We start from the raw sequence: 26650 nt of genomic DNA, 5'->3' as shown, positions 1-26650 counted from the left end.
AGTAGATGCAATGTCTAAATGTATACCACGGGTGAGAAGGTTAAATAAGGTAGGTGTGAGATGGATGAATAAAGAGATTAAGCATGCAATACAGAAAAAAAAGGCATTGTGGAGACAGCATAAGAGAAGTGGAAGTAACCAATTTCATGAGGTCTACAAAGACCAGGCAAGGAGGGTGACTTGGTTGGTGAGAGTAGCTAAAGAGAGGTATGAACAGCAGTTAGCTAATGAAGCCAAAAAGAATCCTAGGGAGTTCTTTCGATATGTAGCCAGCAAAAGAAAGAATGATTATGGAAGGATGACATTGATTGGAGGAAATGGTATAAAGACAGCTGTTGCAGAATGTGTTGTGGAGATACTTAATGAGCAATTCATAAAGATCTTTCAATCTTGTGAATGTGACTTCATGGAGAGATTAAGAGCAGTTGATGATGGGGAGGAGAGACTGACTGTAAGTGAGCAAGAGGTGTTTGGGGAGTTGAGTAAACTAGATGTAAATAAGGCTGTGGGACTTGATAATATATCACCTTGTATTCTGAAGGAGTGTGCCAGAGAGTTGACACCTGCCTTGACATATTTTTTTAATACGAGTCTTGCACTTGGTCAAGTTCCTAAAGAGTGGAAGGAGGGCAAGATTGTGCCACTTCATAAAGGAGTTGATCGAACTCAAGCATCAAACTATAGGCCTATCTGTGTGTCAGGTGTTGTGGTTAAGTTGTTGGAGAAGCTTGTGAGAACTAGGATCCAGAGTTGGGTTGACAACAATGGTATAATCTTTGATGGACAGCATGGATTTGCTAAAGGGAGGTCATGTTTTAGTAATCTACTTACTTATTACAATAAAGTGACTGCTTCCTTGGACAGAGGAGAAGGATACACAGTAATATACTTGGATTTCGCAAAGGCTTTTGATAGAGTACCTCATGATAAGTTGACAGTCAAACTAGAGCAGATGGGGTTGGATATTAGATTAGTGCATTGGATTGGAGACTGGCTATCTGATAGGTATCAACAAGTTGTGTATGGGGGTGCAATATCCAGGAAAAGGAAAGTCACTAGTGGAGTGCCTCAGGGGTCTGTTTTAGGGCCATTACTATTTAACTTATATATTAATGATATTGGTGAAGATTTGGATGGAGATATTCAGTTGTTTGCAGATGATGCAAAGTTGGGACGAACCATAAAGAGTAGTGAAGATGTTGTGGCCTTGCAAGAAGACTTGAATAAATTGAGTGATTGGGCAAGCAAATGGGGATGTGAGTTCAATGTTGCAAAATGTAAAGTTTTAAAATTTGGAAAACAAAGATGGGATACAGAATTTATGCTTGGTGAGAATATATTGTTGGAAGTAGAGGAAATAAGAGATCTGGGGGTGATAGTGGATAAGGATCTAAAATTTAGGGGACACATCGCCAAAATTGTGAAGACAACACAAAGACTTCTGGGAATGATGCAGAGGACACTGACATGTAGAAGTAGGGAGATACTTGTTCCAATGTATAAGGCTTTGATTAGGCCACACTTGGACTATTGTGCCCAGATTTGGTCACCGGGTTTTCAGAAGGATGAAGAGATGTTGGAAAGGGTCCAAAGGCGACTGACTAAGGTAGTTTCTGACCTCTGGAATGTTGAGTATGAGGAAAGATTGAAAAGATGTAATTTGCAGAGTCTCGTGGAGAGAAGGAAGAGGGGAGATATGATAGAGACCTACAAGTTGGTAAGGGGTTGTTATAGGATCAATGGTGGAGAAGTTCTACAGAGAATAGTGGGAGATCAGGGGAGAACCAGAGGTGATCCCTGGAAACTGTATAAGGAGGGTGTGAGTAAGGGAGTGAGAGGCAGGTTTTTTTCGTGCAGAGTTGTGAGTGATTGGAATGCTTTGCCTGAGAGCGTGGTGTCTGCAAGTAGTTTGAATGTGTTTAAGACACGGTATGATGAGATGTGTGTGTAAGATAAAAGGACCTCCTAGATGAGTCTTTGACTCCATGAGGTCTTGTTTAATAATAAATAATAATAATTAGCTAATTGCTGTTCATAGCTCACTTTAGCTACCCTAACCAACCAAGTCACCTGCCTTGCCTGGTCTTTGTAGTCCTCATGGAATTAGTTATTTCCACTTCTCTTATGCTGCTTCCATAATGCCCCTTTTCTCTTAATCTCTTTATTCATCCATTTTCATCCACCTACCTTATTTAACCTTCTCACCCTTGGAATACATTTAGACATTGCATCTACTAGATAGTTTTTGAAAATCCTCAAAGCTGCATTGATCTCTTTTCCAGCTAACTCCTCATTCCATGCTACACCCGCAAGCTGTCTCCTGAGCTCTTAATAATCACCTCCTTGTAGTTCCTTGTAATTCCTTGTAGGTATGTGGCAAGGAAGAATGATCATGGTAAGATGAAGTTAAGGGATGAAAGTTGCAGAATGGTAACTGCTGCAGAAGACATTGTTGAGGTATTCAGCGATCAATTTATAAGGGTGTTTCATCCTGATTAGGGTGGAATCATGAGGAAATTAAGTTTAGAGGACATAGGAGGGGATGGCTTAATTGTGAGTGAGAGAGGTGTTTGAGGAAATAAATAACCTTAATGTCAATAAGGCAATAGGATTTGATGATATATCACCACACATCTTAAGGGAATTGTCAGTAGCATTGGCATGCCTGTTTAATAAGAGTCTTACAACAGAAACGATTCCAAGGCAGTGTAAGATGCAAGCAAGAAGGATGACTGGTATGGTAAGGAAGACCAAAGCTAATTATGAGAAAAAGCTAGCTTTTTGAAGGAGGGTAAGATTGTTCCACTGCATAAACATAGTGATAGGACTGTAGCTTCAAATTATAGGCTGGTCTGTATATCTGGAGTTGTGATGAAGGTCCTGGAGAGATTAGTGAGAAGTAGGATATAGAAATGGGTTGATAACAGCAGTATTCTCTGTGGTTATCAGCATGGGTTTGTTAAGGGGAGATACTTAGATTTTGCAAAGGCTTTTGATAGGCTGCCACACGACAAGCTCTTAAATAAATTGAAACAGATGGGATTGAATAACAGACTTCTGAGTTGAATCAGTGACTGGCTGTCGGATAGGTATCAGAAAGTTGTATATGGGTGTGCGGTATCCCGAAAGAGAAAGGTCACTAGTGGTATGTTGCAGGGGTCAATTTTGGACCATTGTTGTTCAATTTGTATGTTAATGATATTGGGTTGGGTTTAACTAGTGATATGCAGCTGATGCAAAACTGGGGAGAGAGAGAGCAATGCAGAGTCAAGCGGGTGTTATTGTCTTACAAGAGGACTCGAATAGATTGCATGAATGGGCAGGTAAGTAGAACGTTAGTTCAGTGTTGCAAAGTGTAAGGTTTTTAGATTTGGTAAGCAACGATGGGATGCAAAGTATACACTTGGTGGGAAAACTTTAATGGAAGTAGAGTAGATGAGAGAGAGAGAGAGAGAGATCTAGGAGTAATGGTAGACAAGGAACTGATATTCAGGGGCCACATTGCACAAGTTATGAAGACATCATATCGAATAATGGCAATGATGCGAAGGACCCTGACATGCAGAAATAGAGAGGTTATGATTCCATTGTATAAGGCCTTGATCACGCCTCATATGGATTATTGTGCACAGATTTGGTCACTGGGTTTTCATGGTGATGAAGATATGTTGAAAAGGATCCAGAGAAGATTCACAAAGGTAGTCAGTGGTCTTTGGAATGTGGAGTAAGAGGACAGATTGAGAGAATGTAAGTTGCAGAGCCTCGTGAATAGGAGGAAGACGGGGGGGGGATATGATTGAGATATATAAGCTAGTCAGGAATTGTTATCAGGTGAACATGAAAGAGCACTTTCATAGAATGGGAGAGGCCCATCTACATCTTATACTTAGAGTCAGAAGGATAAATCAGGTAGGAGTTAGTTTGCATAGCTTCATTAAACAGGAGATGCACACAAGAGGTTGTGAATGGATTATAAAGAAAAACATAATTATCATAATCATAAGCAGTGTAAGATGCAAGCAAGAAGGATGACTGGTATGGTAAGGAAGACCAAAGCTAATTATGAGAAAAAGCTAGCTTTTTGAAGGAGATAAACTAACCGTGGAAGATTACAGAGGCAGATAACAAAGATGGTTTCAGGACTGTACAGTGTTAGTTATAAGGATCGGCTGAGGGAATGTGGACTGCAGAGTTTGGTAGATAGAAGAAGGAGAGGTGATATGATTGAGACTTTTAGACTGTTGAGAGGTAGTTACAGGGTTGACAATGGGGAATTTTTTTGCTTGATGGAACAGCGGGAAGGAGCGTTGACAAGGGGCCATCCCTGGAAGTTATGAAAGGAAGCTGTGAGCAAGAGAGTGAGAAGTGGTTTCTTCGCATGGAGGGTGGGTGAACTGTGGAATGCATTGCCTGATAAAGTGGTGAAAGCAAGAATGGTCAATGAGTTCGAGTGCTATGATAGACTTTGTGTTTCCTAGGAAGGACCTCCCACGATGAATCTTTTGACTCCATGGAGGCCTGAATAATAATAATAATTATTATAAATTATCTATCTCTCTCTTCTGACAGTTTTTCCACCTTCTGCTTTCTATATCCCACAGTTCATTGGCTCAGTTAGCTGAGTGGATAGTGTACTAGCTCTCCACCCAACAGGATGTGATTTTGAATGCTCAGTAGGATTATGTGGGTATGAAATATCCTTAGGTGGGAGACAATCTTGTTATCCAGGACCATTGCCCTGCTTATTGGAAGCCTGGTGTTTTTTGAAGAAGGTATGTCTGATTTCCAGAGCAGACTTTTCGATTATTATGAAGAAAATAATTTTTAAAAAATGAAAAAAATATTAAAAATAGTAAAAAAACAAACAAAAAGAATCTTAGCCCACCCACAATACTAATGTGCTTCTATAGATTTACTGCCTATCGTGAATGGCAGTTAAATTTAAAAAAAAAAAAAAAGTTGCAACTTTCCATAAATTTCAGTTTTTGCTCTTCTTGTATCAATTAATGTATGTTGATTAGACAGCTTAGAGCAGTGGGGACAATAAAAACAATACTCTCTGGTCTGACATAACCCACCTAGGTATATATTTGGTCTTATATTATCCTTGCACCAAGCAGTGTCTCAATTCTACAACTCATAAGATCTGTATTTCTACCTTATTCTGGATCTCTGCTTTTTCTCTTCCTGGTGTGGTTTGAAGAAGGTGTGCCTGATTTCCAGAGCAGACTTTTTTGATTATTATGAAGAAAATAATTTTTAAAAAAATGAAAAAAATATTAAAAATAGTAAAAAAAACACAAAACGAATCTTAGCTCACCCACAATACTAATGTGCTTTTATAGATTTACTACCTATCGTGAATGGCAGTTAAATTAAAAAAAAAAAAAATTGCAACTTTCCATAAATTTCAGTTTTTGCTCTTCTTGTATCCATTAATGTATGTTGCATAGACAGCTTAGAGCAGTGGGAACAAGAAAAACAATACTCTCTGGTCTGACATAACCCACCTAGGTATATATTTGGTCTTATATTACCCTTGCACCAAGCAGTGTCTCAATTCTACAACTCATAAGATCTGTATTTCTACCCTTATTCTGGATCTCTACTTTAGTAGAATTCAGTGACTCTTCTATCGTTAACAATACTTTTTCTCTTCCTGCTGTCTCTGCCTTCTCTTAATGCACTATACTCATGACATTCTATTTCTTTTTGCATATCCTAATGCCATGAATTTTTTCTTTATTCCATTGCTTCTGGCTTTAGCAAATATGCATGAGAGGGACTTGTTGACCTTTACAGCCTGACCAGCTCAAATAAGTAGACTGTTTTAATTCCTAAACTTGACCTTTCCCATTGTATATAGTTTGTAGGATCATCCCTTCCATATTCTGTGTTCTCACCTTTGTTGTGACATTCACTGTTGTGATCACTCTCATGATCACTACAGTCATTTCTTTATGTTTGTGTTCATATGCATTCTTCACTCTAATTGTATCCAGTTTCCCTGATTCTTTACTTTTACTCTGTAAATGTACCTTCACTATCTTCAACTGTATTCTATCATTGCTGAAAACAGTAGTCTTCAGTTTTATCTTCTTAATTATTTTTTATAATAATAGGTTTAATTTAGTGCAACATTGGATTAGTTATAATTTTTATATATTTATATACACTTGCTGATGCCCTTGATGTGAAAGTCAAAATGAAATGTCGAGTTAGTGAATTTTAAGTTAAAGCTATTAACTTAAACAGTAGCTGCCTCAACAAATCTGTTATGACTGTTCTATATGGTAATAAAAATATGTACGAAAATATTATTTTGTCCCGGTGATGAGTTTGCAAACATATATATTACTCTGCATGTGATTTGATAACTAATCATATTTTTATTTATTTGTTTTTTTAGTTTCATGTATCCTACAATGGATCAGCTCTCTGAAATGGTAGCAGCTGTGATGGAATTTTATGGGTAACTTAAATACTGCTTTTCATATTTTCTAGTTGAATAGTAAAATACTTACTGTTGTTCTCAGAGAAAATGGAATTATTATTCGGAATATTATTAGTAATATATAACAGTGATAGTAAAAATAATAGTAATAGTGTAATAGTAATAATATTCCAGACAGTACTTCAGTATTCCTGTTTTGGTGTGGTCCTGAAATAGTTTGAAGTTTATTCTGATACACAGAAGTGTGAAGCCTTTTCAAAAAGATGATAGAATTGTGCTTTACAAGCTGATTATCATGACTGTCATTAACAATTACTAGATTTTGACAAAAATATCAAATCAACAAACATCATCATCAATTTCCTGATATATATACCCTCAAAGGATGTTCAGGCTATTATGATAGCACTATATGATTAACTTTACATTATTATTAATTGCTTATCAACAATTTTCCTCCAAATTAGTCTATTACTTGTCAACACTTCAATATTGTCATATCTAACATTTCGTACTTCTGAGGCACTTCTGACTGAGTCAATTCACTTTTACCTTGGTCTTTGTCTAAGTCTCTCTTCTGCCATTTTGGCAAACACCTGTTTGCTAACCTTTCCTCACCCATTCTATCTAAATGGTCATACCTTTACTCATTAGCTCTGCTTACACATTTTTGAATGCAAACAATGTCAAGTGCTTTCCTAATGTCTTCATTTTTAATATGATTCTGTCATTGATGCCATCTATTCAGGCCCATAATTTTTCTAAGAACTTTCATATCTGTGGTCTCTAATCATCTTTGATCAAGTGCTTTATTTCTAACCCAAATCTCCAATCCATAACTTAAAACTGGTTTGAACACACTCTTGTATACTGCTAGTTTAGTGTTTTGACTAATTTCTCTCTTATTCCATATAAATTTATTTGCCTGACTCCTCACTATACCAGCTTTGCATATTCTGTTGTCTATTTCCAGATTTAACTTACAATCTTCACTGAAAACTGTGCCTAAATATCTGAAATATTTTACTTGTTCTATAGGTTCTGCATTCAGAATGCAGGTGATGTTTTTTATGTTCCCGCCTATTTTCATAGTTTTAGTCATTTTATTGTTGATTTTCATGCCAAATTTGTTACAGCTATTATTCAATTTATTTAGAGAATCCTGGATACTTGAACTGGATGTGTTTAGGAGTACATCATCTGCATAAAGAAAGAAAGAACTAAGTTTGATATCTGCAATTCTAATATCAGATTTATTGCCACTTTCTTTCATAATGTGATCCATATAGATGATGAATATGAGTGGAGATATAAATTACAGATACCAAGAAATTATATACAGTAGAATCTCTCTTAACCGGCAACAATGGGATTTCGCTGATTCTGGATACGAGATTTTGCCGGATAATTGAATATATATTTCGAGAACCTACCTGTTCATGTTTTGTGATGCCATCTGTAGAAATTGTAGCATGTGAAGTTTGTTGGTCGTGTTTTTCGATCTGCCGAAAAATTTAATGTGAATTTTATATTTCACAAAATAAAATTTAAACAGCATTTAAAAATTACAGTATGTATTATCATATGAAAGTTGTTGTGAATTTCTTAGTGTGACAACATAACATTACTTTGAATGTCTGCCTGCTTACAAGATTGTCACCGGAGCTTGGTAACTTATACATCTCTATCATATTGTTCCTCTTCCTCCTATTCACTAGACTCTGCAAATTGCATCGTCTCAACCTTTCTTCATATTCAACATTCCAGAGATCAGAAGCTGTTTTGGGTAGTCGCCTCTGAATCCTCTCCAATATCTCTTTCCTTTTGAATATATAGTGTAGTAACTTGGGATTTGCCAAACTTTTCCATGGTGCTTATACAGAGGCGTGTGAAATAGGTGAACAGATCTGCTGCTGAACCGCATTAACGGAATCCTTACTGGAGGTTATTTATTGAGTACTTTCAAGATAGCATAGAAGTTTGCTATTGATGATTTTCTCTCCATTACTTTGCAGAGGACTGAGGTGAGAGAGAGACTGGGATATAGTTTGATGGTAATTATCTGTCACCTTTCTTGGGAATAGGTTGGACTAATTTCCATGGTGTATGGTAGATGCTGGTGGAGTAAGAGAGCATATAAGAGAGATAACTACTATGTTAGAATAGTAGCTTAATTTTAAATTAAAATAACTATTGTACATTTTGGCTTTTATATTAAGGCCATCATCACACACACACATACACACAAAGATACAAACTACACAATGATTCACTATGGTATGCTATACTACCTGGGTAGTGCTTGAACTCTAGCCTCAGCTTTGCTGAGGAACAGATAAAAACAATAAAAAGTAAATAAATAAATAAATACAACTTGTATCTAAGTGGAACTACATCAGTAGTTTTGGATTAGTGCTCATGCTATATTGAGTTTATTGCTGCTTATTGGCTTATAATTCTTTTTGTGCTGATTCTATGTCTAGTATCTCAGTATTTTGTGATTACCTTTTGGAATTATCAGAGTTCTATGGTCCTATTCTTGTATTATTCTCATTGGAAGATGTTATGTAGGATGCAGATAGGCCATCCATATCCTTGGACTCTAAGCCTATAATCAGTTCACTTATGAAAAATACGAGTCTCTGACATTGGATTGCTTTAATATTGAATGAGAGTTTTGATCTCTTAAGGTTTCTGCCTGAGGAGAGCTCTTGAGCTTCACGGGATTGGTGTTTTCCAGGGTGGCCTCTATCAGGACAGCTTCGGTGAATGCTTTTCCCTGGGATATAAGAGGTTCTGCTCAGCAGTAGGGTGAGTCTGTGACTGAGTAGAACTACTGCTGAGTAGCGAGTTAAATGATCCTTCGGGTCACTCATGGAATTTAGAGTAATCTGGGAGATTGCTTAGTTTTTAGAGAAGATCCTTTACTTATACAGGGTGTTTCAAAAGGGATATACAACTTTGAATGACAATAGAAGTAAATAGTGGTAGATGAACAATTTTTATTACCATGCAAATGTAGTATAATGCGTGTTTCAACAAAGACAGTAAAAGTACGATATTGCTGCCTCCAATAATTCTGCAGACGTCCCATATGTAATCAGTTTCCTCTCTCACACACAGCAGAGCATATCTGGCATAACTTCAGCTATGGTGGCAGTAATTCTAAAATGCACTTCATTCAACTTGGCTGGTGGTGGTGGCACAAACACTCGATCTTTTGCAAAGCTCCACAAGAAAATATATAATGTCATAAGGTTGGGGGAATGTGGTGGCCATGCTACAGGCACCCCTCTACCAATCCATCTGTCCGGGAAGTGGATGCTGAGGTATGACCTTACGTCTGTGAGGTAATGAGGAGGTACTCCATCTTGCTGGAAATATAAGCATCTGTCATGGTCATCGTCATCTAATTGTGGTATTAGGTACCCAAGTAGCACGTCCAGATACACACCACCAATAATAGTAGACTCAGAAAAAAAAGAAAGGTCCATATGCTTTCTTCTTGCTTATGGTGCAAAAAACATTAGCCTTTGGGATGCTGTGAACATGTTCTACGATGGCACATGGATTTTTGCTTCCCCAAATTCTGCAATTGTGAGTGTTTATTTTCCCATTTATGTGAAAAGCTCACTCATCACTGAAAGCAATCGTGTCCAATAAGTCCTCATTTTGTTCTATCCTACTGATAATTTCCATACCGAAATCTTGGTATCTTCTTATCATCTTTCTTCAAATGTTTTACAAGGGTAAATTTGTAGGGCCTTAAATGTAGACACTGTTTTATAACATGCCACACAGTCACATGTGGAATTCCAATTTGATGAAACACATCTGGTTGACTTGCCAGGGCTTTTCCGAAAACTTTCCAAATTTCTTCCACAACATCTGCAGCACGTGGTCTTCCTGTTGACCTTGGATAATGCACAGAACAGCTTGTTTGCACGAAATTCTTGTGCCACATGTAGATCATCACCTACATGTGGCACAAGAATTTCGTGCAAGAGTTTTTTTGCCATATTGCATGCACAAATTCCTTTGAACTTGTGTTGCAGACTTCATTTTCTCAAACCAAAACACACAACGTACCATTGAAAGTTGCCATTTTCAAATGGTTTGACATATTATGCCATCTAGTGTTATCATTTGGTACTAAAGTTACGTGACCAAAAATTGATGTGTTTCACTACATTATGACACTCACTCAGCTCTTGTATATCTTCTGAGTTATTCTCTGTTCTCCTGCAAAGTTGTATACACCCTTTTGAAACACCCAGTACATTGATCTCTGTATAGTGGATAGCTCTCAGGCCAGTGAGACCTTTATCAAATGTACAGGTAACCCTCGTATAACGCGGATGTTAGGTTCCATAGAATTGTCGTGTTATATAAATCACGTAATACGAGACTTAGATCACATAGAAAAAGTCGGGTTAGGTTCCAAATTCGTTTTTTTTTTTTTTTTAAATTATATAAACAACAATGACATCCAACAAAATCAATATTTTTATTTAATTGACGTAATTCATGTAAGTTAAGAAAACATAAACTATGAGACAAATACATAGTATAAAATTATAAAAATTACAAATTGTACATAAATTTCATTGCACATAATGCATAAATGTTTTAGACACAATAAAATAAAGTGCATATTTTAATCGTCATCACTGTCTTCAGAAATAACATTTCATAGATGTTCTTTAAGTGGCCGGAGATCGTCACCACTTGCAATCTCTTGGACATCATTTGTATAATTCTCGTTGCATACTTTGGCTGGTTTAGTCATCAAGAAATCAGTAATAAGACTTTGCTTTCCACTATGCTGCAATTTTTTATTAAGTTCATAATATGGTGCTAAACAAATATCCAATTGTCTCATGAATTTTCCCGAGCACTCCATTGAGGGATCATTATCAGTAAAATAACTTTCTAACTTTCTTGCCAAGTCCAATCCTTCTGCTAATTTCTTTAAACTGAATTCTTTAATGGATTCATCACAATGAGAATCTTCGACAGAACTTTCCCCGCCATTTGGTTCGACACCATCTATTAATTGTACCAGTTCCTCCTCATTTAAATCTGTTTCTCCATCAATTAATTCACTAATTTCGTTTTCAACCATATTGCATAACCCTCTGCACCAAAAACGTGTGCGACGTTTATTATACGACATAGCTCGGCATCTACTGGAGGTACGAAATTTTGTTCAATAATGGCTTCAGGCCATATTTTTTTTTAGCAAGCATTCAGCGTTGAGGTTGTAATTCCTTAATGGACAGAGAAATAACTTTTACACAATTCAATATTGAAAACTCTTTCCACGCTTGAGGCAGTGTCATGTTTGGATTAGATTCCATTTTTTCCAAAATTAATTGAAATGTTCGGCGAATATAATATGGCTTAAACGTTGATATTATTCTTTGGTCGAGTGGTTGAATAAGTGAAGTAGTATTAGGTGGCAAAAAAGTTATTTTAATATTCGGATGGCTTAAATTTGTTGGTTGGCCTGGTGCGTTATCTAAAGTTAGTAGAATTTTGAAGTCCATATTCTTTTTCTTTGTGTAACTTTCTAAATCGGGTACAAAACACTTGAAAAACCAATTTTCAAACATGCTAGCTGTAACCCATGCCTTTTTGTTGGCCCGCCAATAAAGGGTGGACTTGTCGAGCTCTTTCATTGCACGAGGATTTGCGGATCGGTTAGTAAACATTGGTTTTGTCATGTAATCACCTGATGCATTACTACAAAACAGTAGAGTAATTCTATCTTTGGAAACTTTGAATCCAGAAGCTGATGTTTCAATTTTCGAAATATAGGTGCGTTTTGGCATTTTTTTCCAATATAACCCAGATTCATCAGCACTGTAACCACCTTCTTTAATGATTTTTAAAAGTTCTGCTGGGTATTTCGGGGCAGCTTCAATGTCTGCTGATGCTGATTCTCCCTGGATTTTAAGATTATACAAAGAAAACCGCTTTTTAAAGTTTTAGAACCTACCCTTACTGGCACAAAATCCATGCTGAGAGATTTCTTCTGAAAAATCTTGATCGAGTTCTTTTAAATGTTTATAAACTTTGAGAGCTTTTTGCTTAATAAGGTGTCTGTCCAGAGTAATTTTCTTTTAAGTGCAATCTTCTATCCAAATCATTAGAGATTTCTCCATTTTTTCTATTAGAATATTGCGAACATGAGCAACGCACTTTGCACTTACCATTGACCCAGCAATAACACTTTCTCGGATTTTATGTTCATTTTGTTTGATTGTTCGAATTGTTGATTCATTTAAATTCAGAATCCTTGCAACAACTCCTGGTTTTTATCCAATTTTCAACTGATCCAAGATTTTAATTTTTTCTTCATGAGAAATGAATTCCCTCTTCAATGTTGGTTTTTTTCCCCTTTTGTTGAAGTTTTAGTGACCATTACAATAAAAATAAACTTTTACATAAAAAAAAGCATTACATATGTATATAGCTCACCAGAAAATAAACTGTTCAGCTTGAGAATAACACTTATGATTTTAAATGCGCTTTCCTGGCAGAAAACGAAGACAATTTTCAACAATAAACTCTTTATACACTATCTTCAGGACTGAATATAGTGTTGTACTATCTTACCTGGGTAAGTAGTGCAACACCAAGGCGACTCTTAGCAAAGGTGGAGCAAGCTACCAACATTCCTATCCCAGTATCTCCCATAATGCAAAACACATCTCCTTGTGGATATGTATACTGTTATGGCTAATCCCTTAATGCATAACAGTATACACATCCACAAGGAGATGTGTTTTGCATTATGGGAGATACTGGGATAGGAGTGTTGGTAAGCTTGCTCCACCTTTGCTACGAGTTGCCCTGGTGTTGCACTACTTACCCAGGTAAGATAGTACAACACTATATTCAGTCCTGAAGATATTTTCAGGCACAAACTTTGTTTGCTCTCACTAGGATAAAGGATTAAACTAAATTTATTATAGTCTAACCTAGTGAAAAATAAACTTTCAACGCTTATAAATTATTCAAGTTTTTTTTAATTGTTGCAATATGTATAAGCTGAATTTTGTTTTACACAAGACAGCAGCTATAAAGACAGACATGCATATGATTGGTGCGGTATTAACAAAAGATCACGCGACCCAAAGACAAAAGCAACCGACAAGTGTTGAGTTGAAATGCTAATTCTCTTCAATCGAATTCCATAACATCTGAAACTGTCATAACAACATTCACTATTAGTTTTAACACATTCACAACAGGGTGTCATTTATCATTCCAATGGAACTTCTCATTACTGACACAAACTCACACAACTCACACAACCTTTCAAACCTTGGTTGAATTTTATGGCTTTTTGGCAGGTGAACTCACACATTCATTATATGTTATGTTTCAATTCTTGGTAGTCTTTTATTTTAAGTTAGCCTTTGTGATCTGTCATAATGACATCGAGAATTTGAAATGCAATAAAACAAACACTCATTTCATGATTGAAAAATTGGACAATAGTTTTTAGTTAGATACTGTATTTCGGTGCAACATATGGTTTTGCTTAAGTCTATACAGCATAGTTTCTGTGAGAGGGGACATATTATTATTATTATTATTATTATTGTTCCGGGAAACTCCAAGGAGTCGACAGACTCATCGAGGGAGGCCCTAACATCATGTCTGGAACAACTATTCAACATTCACACAGTATCTATCATATCTTGCCTTGAACTCATTCACGGTCGTAGCACCCACAACAGACTCTGGAAGCTTATTCCACTCATTCACCACTCTCCAAGTAAAAAACCTAGCTCTAACACCCTTGTCAACCACGCTCTTGCCCAGCTTCCATGCATGGCCCCTAGTCCTCCCACCACCAGTCATATTTTCAAAAATATCTTCTGGATCAATCTTATAAAAACCCTTCAGTATGAATGTCTCAATCATATCACTCTTCCTTCGCCTATCGTCCAATTTCTGCAACCCACAAATCCTCAACCTATTCTCATAAGGTTCATTCCACAGACCTGCTATCATCTTGGTCACTCGTCTCTGGACCCTCTCCACTTCCTCCCCATCACGAAGAAACCCTGGTGCCCATAACTGGGCACAGAAGTCCAGATGGGGTCTTATCAAGGCTCGATACAGAGGAACAACAACTTGCTTCTCTCTGCATGTTAAAGTATTTTTCATAAGCCAAGTGATTTGGTGAGCTGTTTTAGTTACTTTTGCAATGTGCCCCCTAAACTTCAACTCCCTATCCACCAGCACTCCCAAATCCCTGGCCTCATCAATCTCCTGGAGTACGGTTCCACCAATGCGATATACTGCTGCTGTTCTTTTCACCCCAAAGTGCATAACCTTACATTTTGCCACATTAAACTGACATCCATTTTTCCTATCCCAGTCCTCCAAACTATCCAAATCATCCTGTAAAATTTTGACATCCTGTGCACTCGCAATTGCTCTACCCAACTTTGCATCATCAGCAAACAAGTGAACACTTCCTCTCAAATCCTTTTCAATATCATTGATGAACAAATTGAAAAGCAGTGGTCCAAGAACAGAGCCCTGCGGCACTCCACTAGTCACAAGATGTCTTTTTGACTCCACTCCTGAATAAACCACTCTCTGGTATCTCTCCTTCAACCACCCTCCTATCCATCTTACCAACCCTATATCTATCCCCATCTGCTCCAGTTTACTGGTTAGGGTTCCACGTGGTATCCTGTCAAAGGCCTTGGCAAGTTCCAGTAGTATCACTGTAAACCCATTACCCCTATCCAGTTCAGCCGTCACTGTGTTATAAAACATGAGCAAGTTACTGAGGCATGATCTACCCTTCACAAAACCATGTTGTCCCCCATACAATATCCCATTTTCATCTATCCAATCCTGTATTCTTTTCTTGACTAATTTCTCTAAGACCTTGACAATGATTCCTGATATGCTAATCGGTCGGTAATTTGCAACAGCAGTCTTGGAACCACCTTTATGCAGTGGAACTATTTTCCCCTCCTTCCACCCGCTCGGGACTAACTCAGACCCGAGACTCAAATTAAACAAAATGGTCAAGGGTACTGACAATTCTTTAGCTGCTTCTCGCACGACATGAACTGCCATACCATCCAATCCCACAGATGTATTGACATTGAGGTTATGCAATAGACTACTCACCTCCACTTCATTCACCACAATTCCCGTATAATCTACTGGTTTATTCGTTTCTGCAATGTCACCACCTGGATGATATATTCTTGCAAAGTGCTCACTCAGTAACTCAGCTATCTCAACTGATTCAGTTACCTCCCTACCATCGGCATTCTTTAAAATCATTCTGCCATGTACATTTTTCCTTTTACTTGCTACATATCTAAAAAACTTCTTAGGATTCTCTTTAGCCTGCCTGCATGGCCAATGTTCTTTCGTAATCCTTTTTTGCTTTTCTTACCACACTCGTCACCCTTCTGGCCTGCGCTTTATACCGTTCATGTGCCTGCCGTTCACCTTTCTCCTTAAATTCCCTCCATAGTTGTTTCTTTTTTTGCAGCTCAAGCTTAATGGTGTTATTCATCCATTTAACCCCTACTTGATTTATTATTCGGACTCTAGGTATACAGTCAGCCATTGCTTCATGCAAGCACTTCTTAACTACCTCCCATGTACTATCAACTTCTAGTCCTTGCAGTTGTACATGCCATGGCACTGAACCAATCAAACTCCTAAGCTTGTCATACTTTCCAGCCCGATAATTCCACATGTACCCTGTCTTAATTGAAAATTCTACACCTTTAGCCACCTCCCAAGTCAAGACCCTATGATCACTCTCACCGATTGGTGGCAATGTGGTCATATTTGTTACAGCCAAATCCTCAGATGTAATTACTAGGTCAAGCACTCTCTGACCCCTAGTATTCTCCATTACATGCTGTCGCAGATAATTATCCCTTAATAACCGCATAAAATCCAATTCCTTCCTCCCGTGTGTCCTCTCCTCACTCCAATCAATGCGACCATAGTTGAAATCGCCCATAATAATCACCCTCCTTCCACTCATTTCTTCTATTTGCTTGTGCATATTGTCACCACCATCTTTTCCATCACCTGGTCTATAGCAGCACCCAATTGTATATTTAGTTCTGCTAGCCACAATCTCACACCAAATGGCCTCAAATGTGCTCTTTTCTCTATCCTGCAATTCAACTTCTATTCTCCTTGGCTGGAGCTCATCAGCTATCATCAACAATACTCCTCCCTCCATTTTATTCTCTCTGTCATTCCTGAACACACTATACCCATCACATTCAATCCCACTAGCTATATCATCTACAGTCAGCCATGTTTCACTAATACCAATAACCTGTGGTCTGGAAGTGCCAACCATTGCCAAAAACTCTTCCTTCTTGTTCCTAATACTCCTAGCATTAGTGTACATGAATTTAAGACCACCATTAGCCCCAACCCTACCTTGATGCCTTATATTAACTATCCCACTCTGGTTTGTTGTCCTTATTTGCTCTAGCATATTATATTCATTCTTACATTCAACTGCCTCCCTAAGGACTGTATATCTACTCCCCCCCCTTAACGAATCTAGTTTCCCTGAATTTGCACATCCACTACATTCAGCAACACTTTCTCAAGTCTCCTTACACCATAACCATTCAAATGCAAGCCATCCATCTTATATAGATCCTTTCGCCCATCAAACTCACTCCACACGTCCACAAATTCCACACCACTCGTCATACATAACCTACGCATAAAGTCATTCGCAATTATGGCCCTCCTTTTAAACATTTCACTGTCATACCATGGCAAAAGACTAATTATTCTAACTCTCTCACTCTTTTCTTTTGCTACCTCAAACAATTCATTCAGGTCTTCTATCATTTCCATTTTATCTCCTTTCAAATCATTCGTACCTGCCAAACAATCATTTCTTTCACCCTTTCCTTTTGCTCTCTAATAGACTCAGTTACATCCTTTATGGTCGCACCAGGTTGGTACGATTTTGTCAAATCCTCTACTAACACACCTCGTACTAACGAGTCTCCATACAGCACTCTCTCCTTCATTTTGTTCATGTTCACATTCATACGCCTATTTTTCCTGTCATACCTTTTATTATTGGTTGGTTCATTCAGTCGACTTTTGTTCATGCACTCTAGCTACTGTTTTGCCCTTTGTATTGCACCATTCAACAACGCGATCTCATTCAATGCATCTATCTCATCTTTTTTATTCTCTGAGAAACCATTAATACTATCATTCACACTTTCTACATTCTCACTCTCATAATTCTCATGTACAACCTTGCCATTTCTTGCCTTATCGCTATTTTCTTCATTCTAAAGTCTGACAAAAATATCACACTGACGATCCGAAATACACTTCAATTCCTCATTCTCCCTGCATTTTCTACACACATTCAATCCTTTATTATCATCTATCCACACTCCGACCGCACTCCGTAAAGCGTACATTTCACAGCTAGTACACTGACTCATTTCTTTTATACTGCTGTTCTTTGATAACGATGGTGAACCATCATTACTGGCCACCATTTTCCTTCCTACAGGTGCCATAATTATTGCAACGTGTTTTATCAAATAATAAGTTATACACACCAAAAACACACAAACAGACGCACTAAAATATGCAAGGCAAACAAAACTGCGCAATATTAACTAATTTTATCAACGATAACTGAAAATAATACTTATCTTATCAGGAGCTTGCACGAACACTACACACTACGATATAACCTCGAACTCCCTTATTATCACCCACTCGTCAACAATATGATTTATTAGTTAGCGCTGTTTTTATTCCATCTATCTCTAATTGCACTATTTGTTGAGAATGACACAGACTGCAAAAGCCTCTGTACAGTACCTTATTCAGTGATACAATAAAACTAAATTCAATACTTATAACTACTTGCGCGATACGGGCAGACACAAATTTAATGAAGATAAAATTTGATTTTTAAGTCCTGCGGTAAAAAATATGAAAAAAATAAATAAAGGGTTACTAGAAATTGTAAACCGTGTTATATCGAAACCGCATTGAACAAGGGATACTACAATTTGTAGACCGTGTTATATTGAAAACACGTTGTATAAGTACCACGTTATATGAGGGTTACCTGTACTAATAAAAGGCAAATATATAGATGCTTGGGCAGCAGTTGTGTTCAAGTAGTTCAAGCCAAGGAAACTCCAATGCCAAGGATTCTCATAAACTTACTTACTGTCCTCTTCTGTCGAGGATGGATTGAGTCTTCCATGTTTCCACAACAACTTCCAGGAGTCTTGGTTTCTTGCATGGCTGGTGAGCTGTCTATATGTTCGTAATCCAGAGTTGACCTTTATTGATGTTATCCATTTAGTTCTTGCATACAGAGCAAGGTTGGGTAGTCTTTTTGATGGCATTCTCTCGACATGTTCATACCATTGAAGATGTTTTCTATTAATGAGTCTGTATATTTTAGGTCTTGTCTTACAGTTTATTTTCTTACGTTTGTCTTACGTTTTTATTCTTTTCTGTCCACTTTGTTTTATTTATTTTTCTGAGACATTTCATCTCGAAAGCCTCCAGTTTTTGTATCTCTAAGACAGAGATGCTTGAGTGTCCAAGTTTCTGAAGCATATAGTACAGCTGGTATTATAATTGCATTATATAATTTTATTTTTAGAGGTTTGGAAATTTTATTATTTTTCCAGATTTTACCTAGCTTATTAAATGATTACCATGCAGTCGATATTCTATGTTAAATAGTGGTCATGGTATCTAGGTGTTCTGTTATTACTGTTCCTAAATAGTTGAATTGTTTTATCTGTTCAATTGTTGATCCATTCAAGGAGAAGTGTTTTTCTTCGTTTTTTCCAATTATCAAGATTTTTGTTTTGTATGTATTTATGGTTATGTTGTATTCTTTAGCCGTATTGTTTAGTTTGGTTATTAGGTTCACCATTTTTTCTTTTGTGTCTGCTATCATTACAATGTCATCTGCGTATTTTATGTTATTAAGGTTATATATCCATTTAGGTTGACCCCCCCTTTTTCTCCTTCCAAGACTTGGTTAACCATATCTTCTAGTTATGTTAAATGTTAGATGTTAAAAAGGTAGATGTTAAAAAGGTATGGGGAGATGGGACATCCTTGGACTATTCCTTTACTGACGTTTATTTTATCCATTGTTATGCTACTCAATTTAATTATTGCTTCTGTGAGACTATAATATCTTTCTAAGAAGTTTAGGGTATCTTCATCGATTTGTTTCTGTTTTAATATTCTTAATAAGGTTACTCTGTTTATTGAGTTGAATGCCTATTTAAAATCTATAAAACAGTAATAGATATTTTTGTTATGTTCCCAGTATAATTCTGCTAGTCTTTGTATTATGAAGATCTGATCCAATGTGGAGCGATTGTTTCTGAAGTGTTTGTTCTTCACTAAGAATGATCTCATATGTGCTCTTTAGTCTGTTCTGTAAGACTCTTGTAAATATTTTGTAAGCATGGCTGAGTAATGTGATTGGTCTGTAGTTTTTACAATTTTTCTTATTACCTTTCTTGTAAATTGGTATGATAATTCCTGTTCTCCAATCTTCTGGTATTTCTCCTGATTTAATGATTTTCTTTCCTTCTGTCCAGAGTTCTGATGGAATTTGATCTATCCCTGAAACCTTTGTCAGGTTTCATTTGCTTTAGAGCATTCTCCACTTCCGATGGAAGGATCATTAAGGCTTCATATCTTGAGTTAGTGTGAGGTGTTGTTATTAGGTAGTTATTGCTTTCATTCTTAAAGATTTCCTTTTAGTGTTCTATCCATATTGCTTTTATTGCATTTGGATTTCCTGTTTCCTCTACCTGATGGTTGATCATTGTTAGAGATAGTTGTGAAAAGTTTTTTGTAATTTCTTTAATTGTGTTATGTGATGTTTTTGAGTTATGGTGTTTATATGCCTCATTACATTTTTCTGCTTTTTTGTTTAGCCAGTTTTCTTTAGCCTGTCTGCAGAGTTTATCAATTTCGTTTTTGAGTTGTTTGTATTCCTTCTTGTTTTCTTCTGAGGTATGTCTGTTTATTTTTGTTTTTAGTTTTCTTTTTTCTTCACATTTTTGTAATATTTCAGATGTTATCTTATTATTGGGTCTCTTATAAATTCCTGAAGTTTCCCTTGCCAAGTTAATATTTTTTTTCCTGTTTTCCAAAGGTTGTTTTCGGTTCATCTCTTGGAATCCTATTTATTTCTTCAAATTTCCTAATGTAGTCTAATCTTATTTGGTTATTTTTAACTTTTCCATGTGGAGCTTATCAATTCTATTTCTTTTATAGTTGACTTTGAATTTTATTTGCATTGTTGCAGAGAGGAGTTCATGGTCTGTATCCAAATCTAGGCTTTTGAGCGTTCTTACATTTTTCATTGAGGTTTTCCATTTATTTCTAATTAGGATATAATCTATACAATGTTGTATTTCTCTTTCTGGTGAGGTCCAGGTGTATTTAAAACTAGGTCTATGGTAAAACATTGTGTTTGAGATGACAAGGTTATTTTCTTTGCAGAAATTGAGCATAGTTTCTCCCCTTTTATTTTCGGTTCCAATTCCAAATATCCCCATTACATCTTTTAGCTCTTCTCTGAAAGTTCCAATCTTAGCGTTGAAATCTCCAATTATGAGTAAGATGTTATGCTGGAGTTTGTATTTATTATTTCTTTTTGTAGATCATTGTAGAATAGTTCGATGTCTTCTTCTTCTTCATTGCAACTTGCATCCAGTGCGTAAATATGGATAACCTTTATGTGTAGTCCTTTTTCTTTGGCTTTTAGTCTAATTCCTATTATTCTGGATGAAATGGGCTTAATATCTGTTACGCTTGCAGTAAGATTTTGTTTTATTAGGATTGCAACTCCTTCTCTATGTACATTTTCTCTTCTTCCCAAATAGAATAATTTTGCCCTCTGGTATGTTTAAGCATCCTTTTCCTGTCCAGTGAGTTTTTGAGATTCCTATGATATCTTGTAAACTCTCTGGTCAAAATTGTGAAAAATTTTCATAGTTTCTACATACATTTGGTTTTGGAATAATGTTGGATCTTTAATATCCACTGTTGTGGATATTAATATTTATGATATTAATATCCACAAAACAATTTGTTGACTAGTGTTATTATCCTTTCTGTAATAAGGATAATGAGATAAAGTGAACTGCATATGTATTGGCAACCACAAGTTAATAGCATTTGCAATTCCACTATTGGTTCTCCATATCCACTGCTAAAACTTCAGAATGCTTCTTAGAGAAAATTGATTAATCAAAAGAAATTTTTCCTACAGTAGGACTTTATCTCATTTATGTTCCGAGTACATCTATAAACTTTAAATATTTTAAATAAATGCAACCTCAAAGGTACCATGGAGAGCCTCCATAGCTCAGTCAGTATAGACAAAGCCCTTTGGGCAGAATGACCTGTGATTTAATGATTCTTATTCAATGCTTGTTGTATATTTCTATGTTCATCCCAACCCAGATGAAGCCACTAGCTTAGGTGGTGAAACTAGTAGGTTTATTAAATCATTATGACCCATAAACCCAGTGTTAGTTATTTTTTATTACATTAGTTATTTGGTCAAAAAAAAACAACATACTTATCATTATTGATCTCTCTCTCTCAAAACTTACGCCCGCTCCTTAGGTTCACACATGACACAGGTATGTAACATGAGGCAACAGGTATGTTTACTCATGTTACACATCTGTGGGACAGTAATGAATTATATTGTAAAGCTATAATATAGATATAATCATTTGTACATGTATATAAAGAAGAAAATATAAAGAAGAAAAGGGTTAAATAGAATTTTTTTGCAGACAAATAACCCAGCAGATTTGGTCCCCTGGTTTTCATGGTTATGAAAATATGTGGAAAAGGATCCAGAGAAGACTAAGATCATAACTGATCTTTGGGATGTGGGATATGGGAACAGATCGAGGGAATGCAGTTTGCAAAGCCTTGTGAATAGGAGGAAGAGGAAAATAGGGGGATATGATCAAGACATTTAAGTTAGTAAAGGTTGTTACCAGGTTAATGTGGAAGAAATTTTTTGTAGAATAGGGGATGAGGGTAGAACAAGGGACATACCTGGAAGTTGTATAAGGAGGTGTGAACAGGGGCATAAGGAGTAGGTTTTTTGCATGAAGAGTGGTTGGTCAATGGAATGATTTGCCTGACATTATGGTGAATGCAGATACATTGAATGAGTTTAAAGCACAGTTTGATGGGCTTTGTGTGTAACATTGTTTGCCTCCTAAGTGTTAATAATTTTTGTTATGAACCTCTGTGCCCTCTGCCCTCTCTAAAGTTACTTTTTGCCTTTCAAATCCTGATGACCATATTTGAACAGTAATTCAGCTGTCATTTAATTAGGGCATTATACAATGATCCCTTTCACACTCTTATCTCTGCTGGTCAATATCTCTCTCAGTATCACAATAGTCTGCTGGATTGTCTTCATGACCTTTGCAGTATCTCTCACAAACTTCAAATTTCTATCTGCCATCATCCCAAGATCTCTTGCTTCATCCTCTCCCTCCAATATATTTCCAGTGAGAGTATGCAGCCTCACATCTGTGTATCTTAAATTTCAGAATCTCATATTTAGTGCATTAAACTGATATCCTCATTCATTTGTGCCTGTCCAACTTATTCAAATCCTCATGAAGAGCTACTTCTTGAGGATTACTCCCTGTAATTCAGTGACACTATCATTGACATTAAGATTGAATAACAGTCCCAGTATTGAATCCTGTGAAATCCCACAGATCACAATACTTGTAATAGACTTCTCTCTCTCTCTCTGTGCGATATCAGAAAGCTTATTTCAATCCAATAACTTGATATTTAAATCCATACATTGCAATATAAATATCTACTTGTTGTGGGGGCACCCTCCCAAATGGCTTTAAAATCCATTAAAATGGCAGTATATGCCTTTTGTTCATCGACTGCTTTATTATAATTAATAATATAATATTACATGACAATATTAATTTATTATAAGAGTTCACCAGATTACTAAAATAAGAGTGCTCCTTAACAATCCATACTGACCTTCAAAAATATTACCCTCATCTGGTCATGAGCTTTTACTCATTTTTCTGAAACCTTAACAACCACAGATGAAATACAGACGGTCTAGTTTTTTGAATATTAAAATATTCAAAAAACTTCATTCACTGTATACCCCCCCCCCCCATTCCCTGTAGAAATAGGGCCTGTTTTACCAGGATGAAACACCAAATAAAGTGAGCATTAAACATCTCTACTACTACTACATTTGCATAGGTCAACTGACTGCTGCCTCCATCTAGCGAGGTCACTGTTCACAATCATGTTTTTCCTGCTTGCCACTATTGAAAGAACTCCTTGGAGTGCAGTGTCAATCTCATCTAGTATTCTAATTTTTCTTTTTTCTCCTATTCAACCGTTTTTCCTCCAGATTAGCTTGTTATCTGTCAGGACTCCAATATTGTTACCAAATTACTGATATGTACCCTCATGTGATGTACAAGATATCATGGTAGTATTACATGAAAGTTACAACATTACAAACTTCTAATCAACAGTTTTCCCTCCAAATTAATTAGTTATCTGTCAAAACTCTAATGACATCATATGTTATATTTTGGCTTGCAAAGGCACTTTGTGGTCTTCCTCTGGATCTTTTACCTTCTATCTTAGCAATTAAACACTTGTTTTGCTAAGCTTTCCTTTCTCATTCTGTTTAAGTGACTATATATATATATATATATATATATATATATATATATATATATATATATACACACCATCTAAGATTTGCTCTGCTCATATATTCTGAATGCTAACATCTGCTATTCATGATATCTTTGTACTCCCATAATTTTTTCTTAGAATTTTCATATCTGCTGTCTTCTTTCTGTGATTCAGTGCTTTCTCAGATTCATAAGATTTAGTTTATGCTTTCAGTGTTCCTGTCTATTTTCATAGTTTGTCTTTTTTTATTGCTGATTTTTGTACCAAATTTATTACAGCTTTTATTCAGTTTAATTAAGGAATCCTGCAAACTTCTAACTTCTGCTGGATTTATTTAGGAGCACATCATTGCATAAAGTAGAGAGCTGAGGTGGAGATAGTCATCTCCAATTTTGATTGAGCCTGATGCTACTTTCCTTCATAATGTGATTCATATAGATGATGAGTAACAGTAGAGATAATGTGCACTCTCGTCTCACACTTAATTTAACATTGGTCATCTTCCTGTACCTGTTTCAAACATTGGCTCTGCTAAATAATTCTCGATAAGGGACCAATCATTATCAGATTATCTCATCATTCCAGTCTGTATTATCATAATTAAATTTACCCATAATAATCACCCCATTCTTATTTACTACTGTAATTTGTCTGTGCATTTCCTTGATAAAAATTAATTAAAAAACTATTCATTGTAATAATTGCCTTGTTTTTTCTTGTTTCTTTTTTGTAAACCATGCGGTGTGTTATAATATGTTATGCTATATATATATATATATATATATACACCGAAGTGGCATTGAATTAGGGATAGGAAACACCATGCAAATTCTGTACTGCAACTCCTGCATTTGTGCCCATGCGTGGCCAAAACTGTGTTATACTTGGCTGTCAGCATTGCCTCCCCAAGCATTCGTCGTGAGAGGCATAATGGAAAAGGTGCAGGATTTAGATATGTTTGGCAGGGAGCAGATCATAGGTGCCTGACGGATGGGTCATTTAATCTCAGAAATTATCAACAAATTTGGATTTTCTCGTACAACAGTTTCAAGAGTGTTCTGGGAATATGAATATTTCTCCAAAAAAAAAAAAAAAAGCACCTAGACAAACTGCAAAGGGCAACCAGCTTTGAATGATCTGACTTGCATTGTACAGACCAATAGGGACCAGACATTATCTCAGATTACCTCTCATCTGAATGATGGTTCCATCCGGAAAGTCAGTGCAACATTCACTTCATCATCTCGGCTTTGGGAGCTTTTGACCCACGAGAGTCCCACTTCTAATGGCACGATATTGGACCGAACACTTTGCCTGGGCTAAAGAACATTGAAACTGGATGATTGAAAATTGGTGATGTGTAGCCTGGAGTGATGAATCGTGATTTAAACTTCATAGTGCTGATGGGAGACTGAGGATATGGTGCCAACCCCATGAAGCCATGGATCCTGCATGTCAGGTTGGAACTGTATAAGCAGGTGGTGGCTCGGTGATAGCCTGAGTGGTTTCAGTTTGATGTCTTTACCAACAACTCTCAGTGCATCCTGATATGTGGAACTCATGGACAACCATTTATACCCATTTGTGTCCATCCCAATGGAGATGGCGTCTACCAGCAAGACAACAGTTCATTTCACATATTCAGGCAGACAGGTTACTGCTTAGTTCCAGGAACATTCTTTTGACTTTGAAATAATGAAGTGGACACCTAGAAGCTCTGATTTAAATCCCATCGAAAATCTTTGGGATACCATCGAGCAGTGTGTTCAGGCCCATGTCCCATCACTGCCAAACTTGAGCAAATTGTGGACAGCTCTGGAGGAGACCTGTGAAACATTTTCGCAAGCTTGTGGAGTCCTTGCTTCATCGTGTGATGTCTGTTATCAGGGCCAGAAAGGGAGGGAGGGTGTCCCAACACATTAAAAATGAATTACTAGGTAGCTATCCCTAATTCAATGGTATACTTCAGTGTATAAAGTAAGTATTTGCTTTTTTTAAAATATACATTATAGAATTTTTGGTTTCTGTTCTCAGTGAAATGTATGTGGTGTACACATGCCTAGTGAGATTACAATGACTATAATGTTACTATATCATGAAATTGCAGTCTTGCTAAGCCTGCACATGCATGCACAGACACTCTTCATTGGACATAGAAACCAACAGATTTCCAACAGAAATGCACAACAGATTTCTGTAATGCATAACAAAAAAAAGCCGGCCTGGTTGGCTGAGTGTATCTGCTCTCCATCCAAAAGGCTGTAGGTTGGAATCCTGCTTTGGGCATGGATGTTTGCGATTGTCTGTGAAAATACTAGTGATGTGGTGGGTAGTAGATGGCGCTGGTATAGTTGATGGATTGAATGGTGGAGACGGAGAGTTGTAGAGTAGGTGCCCTCC

General features: G+C 36.7%; 1 protein-coding gene across 5 annotated transcripts in view; it reads left to right on the top strand.

The window, feature by feature from the left end:
* LOC150100913 (protein NDRG3-like) overlaps window positions 1–26650 on the top strand; it is a 398002-nt gene that overhangs the window by 146174 nt on the left and 225178 nt on the right. For all 5 annotated transcript variants that reach the window (XM_090401073.1, XM_090401076.1, XM_090401074.1 and 2 more), the window contains one exon: window positions 6410–6472. In XM_090401073.1, coding sequence (XP_090257199.1) covers window positions 6410–6472 — 63 coding nt within the window. The remainder of the gene's footprint in view (window positions 1–6409; window positions 6473–26650) is intronic.

Source organism: Typopeltis vanoorti, chromosome 12 (assembly GCF_054136105.1).
Source record: "Typopeltis vanoorti isolate ZY-2024b chromosome 12, IOZ_Tvanoo_1.0, whole genome shotgun sequence".
Lineage (NCBI taxonomy): Eukaryota > Metazoa > Arthropoda > Arachnida > Uropygi > Thelyphonidae > Typopeltis > Typopeltis vanoorti.
Note: the sequence above shows the minus strand (reverse complement) of the source record. Positions and strands in the feature narration are given on the sequence as shown.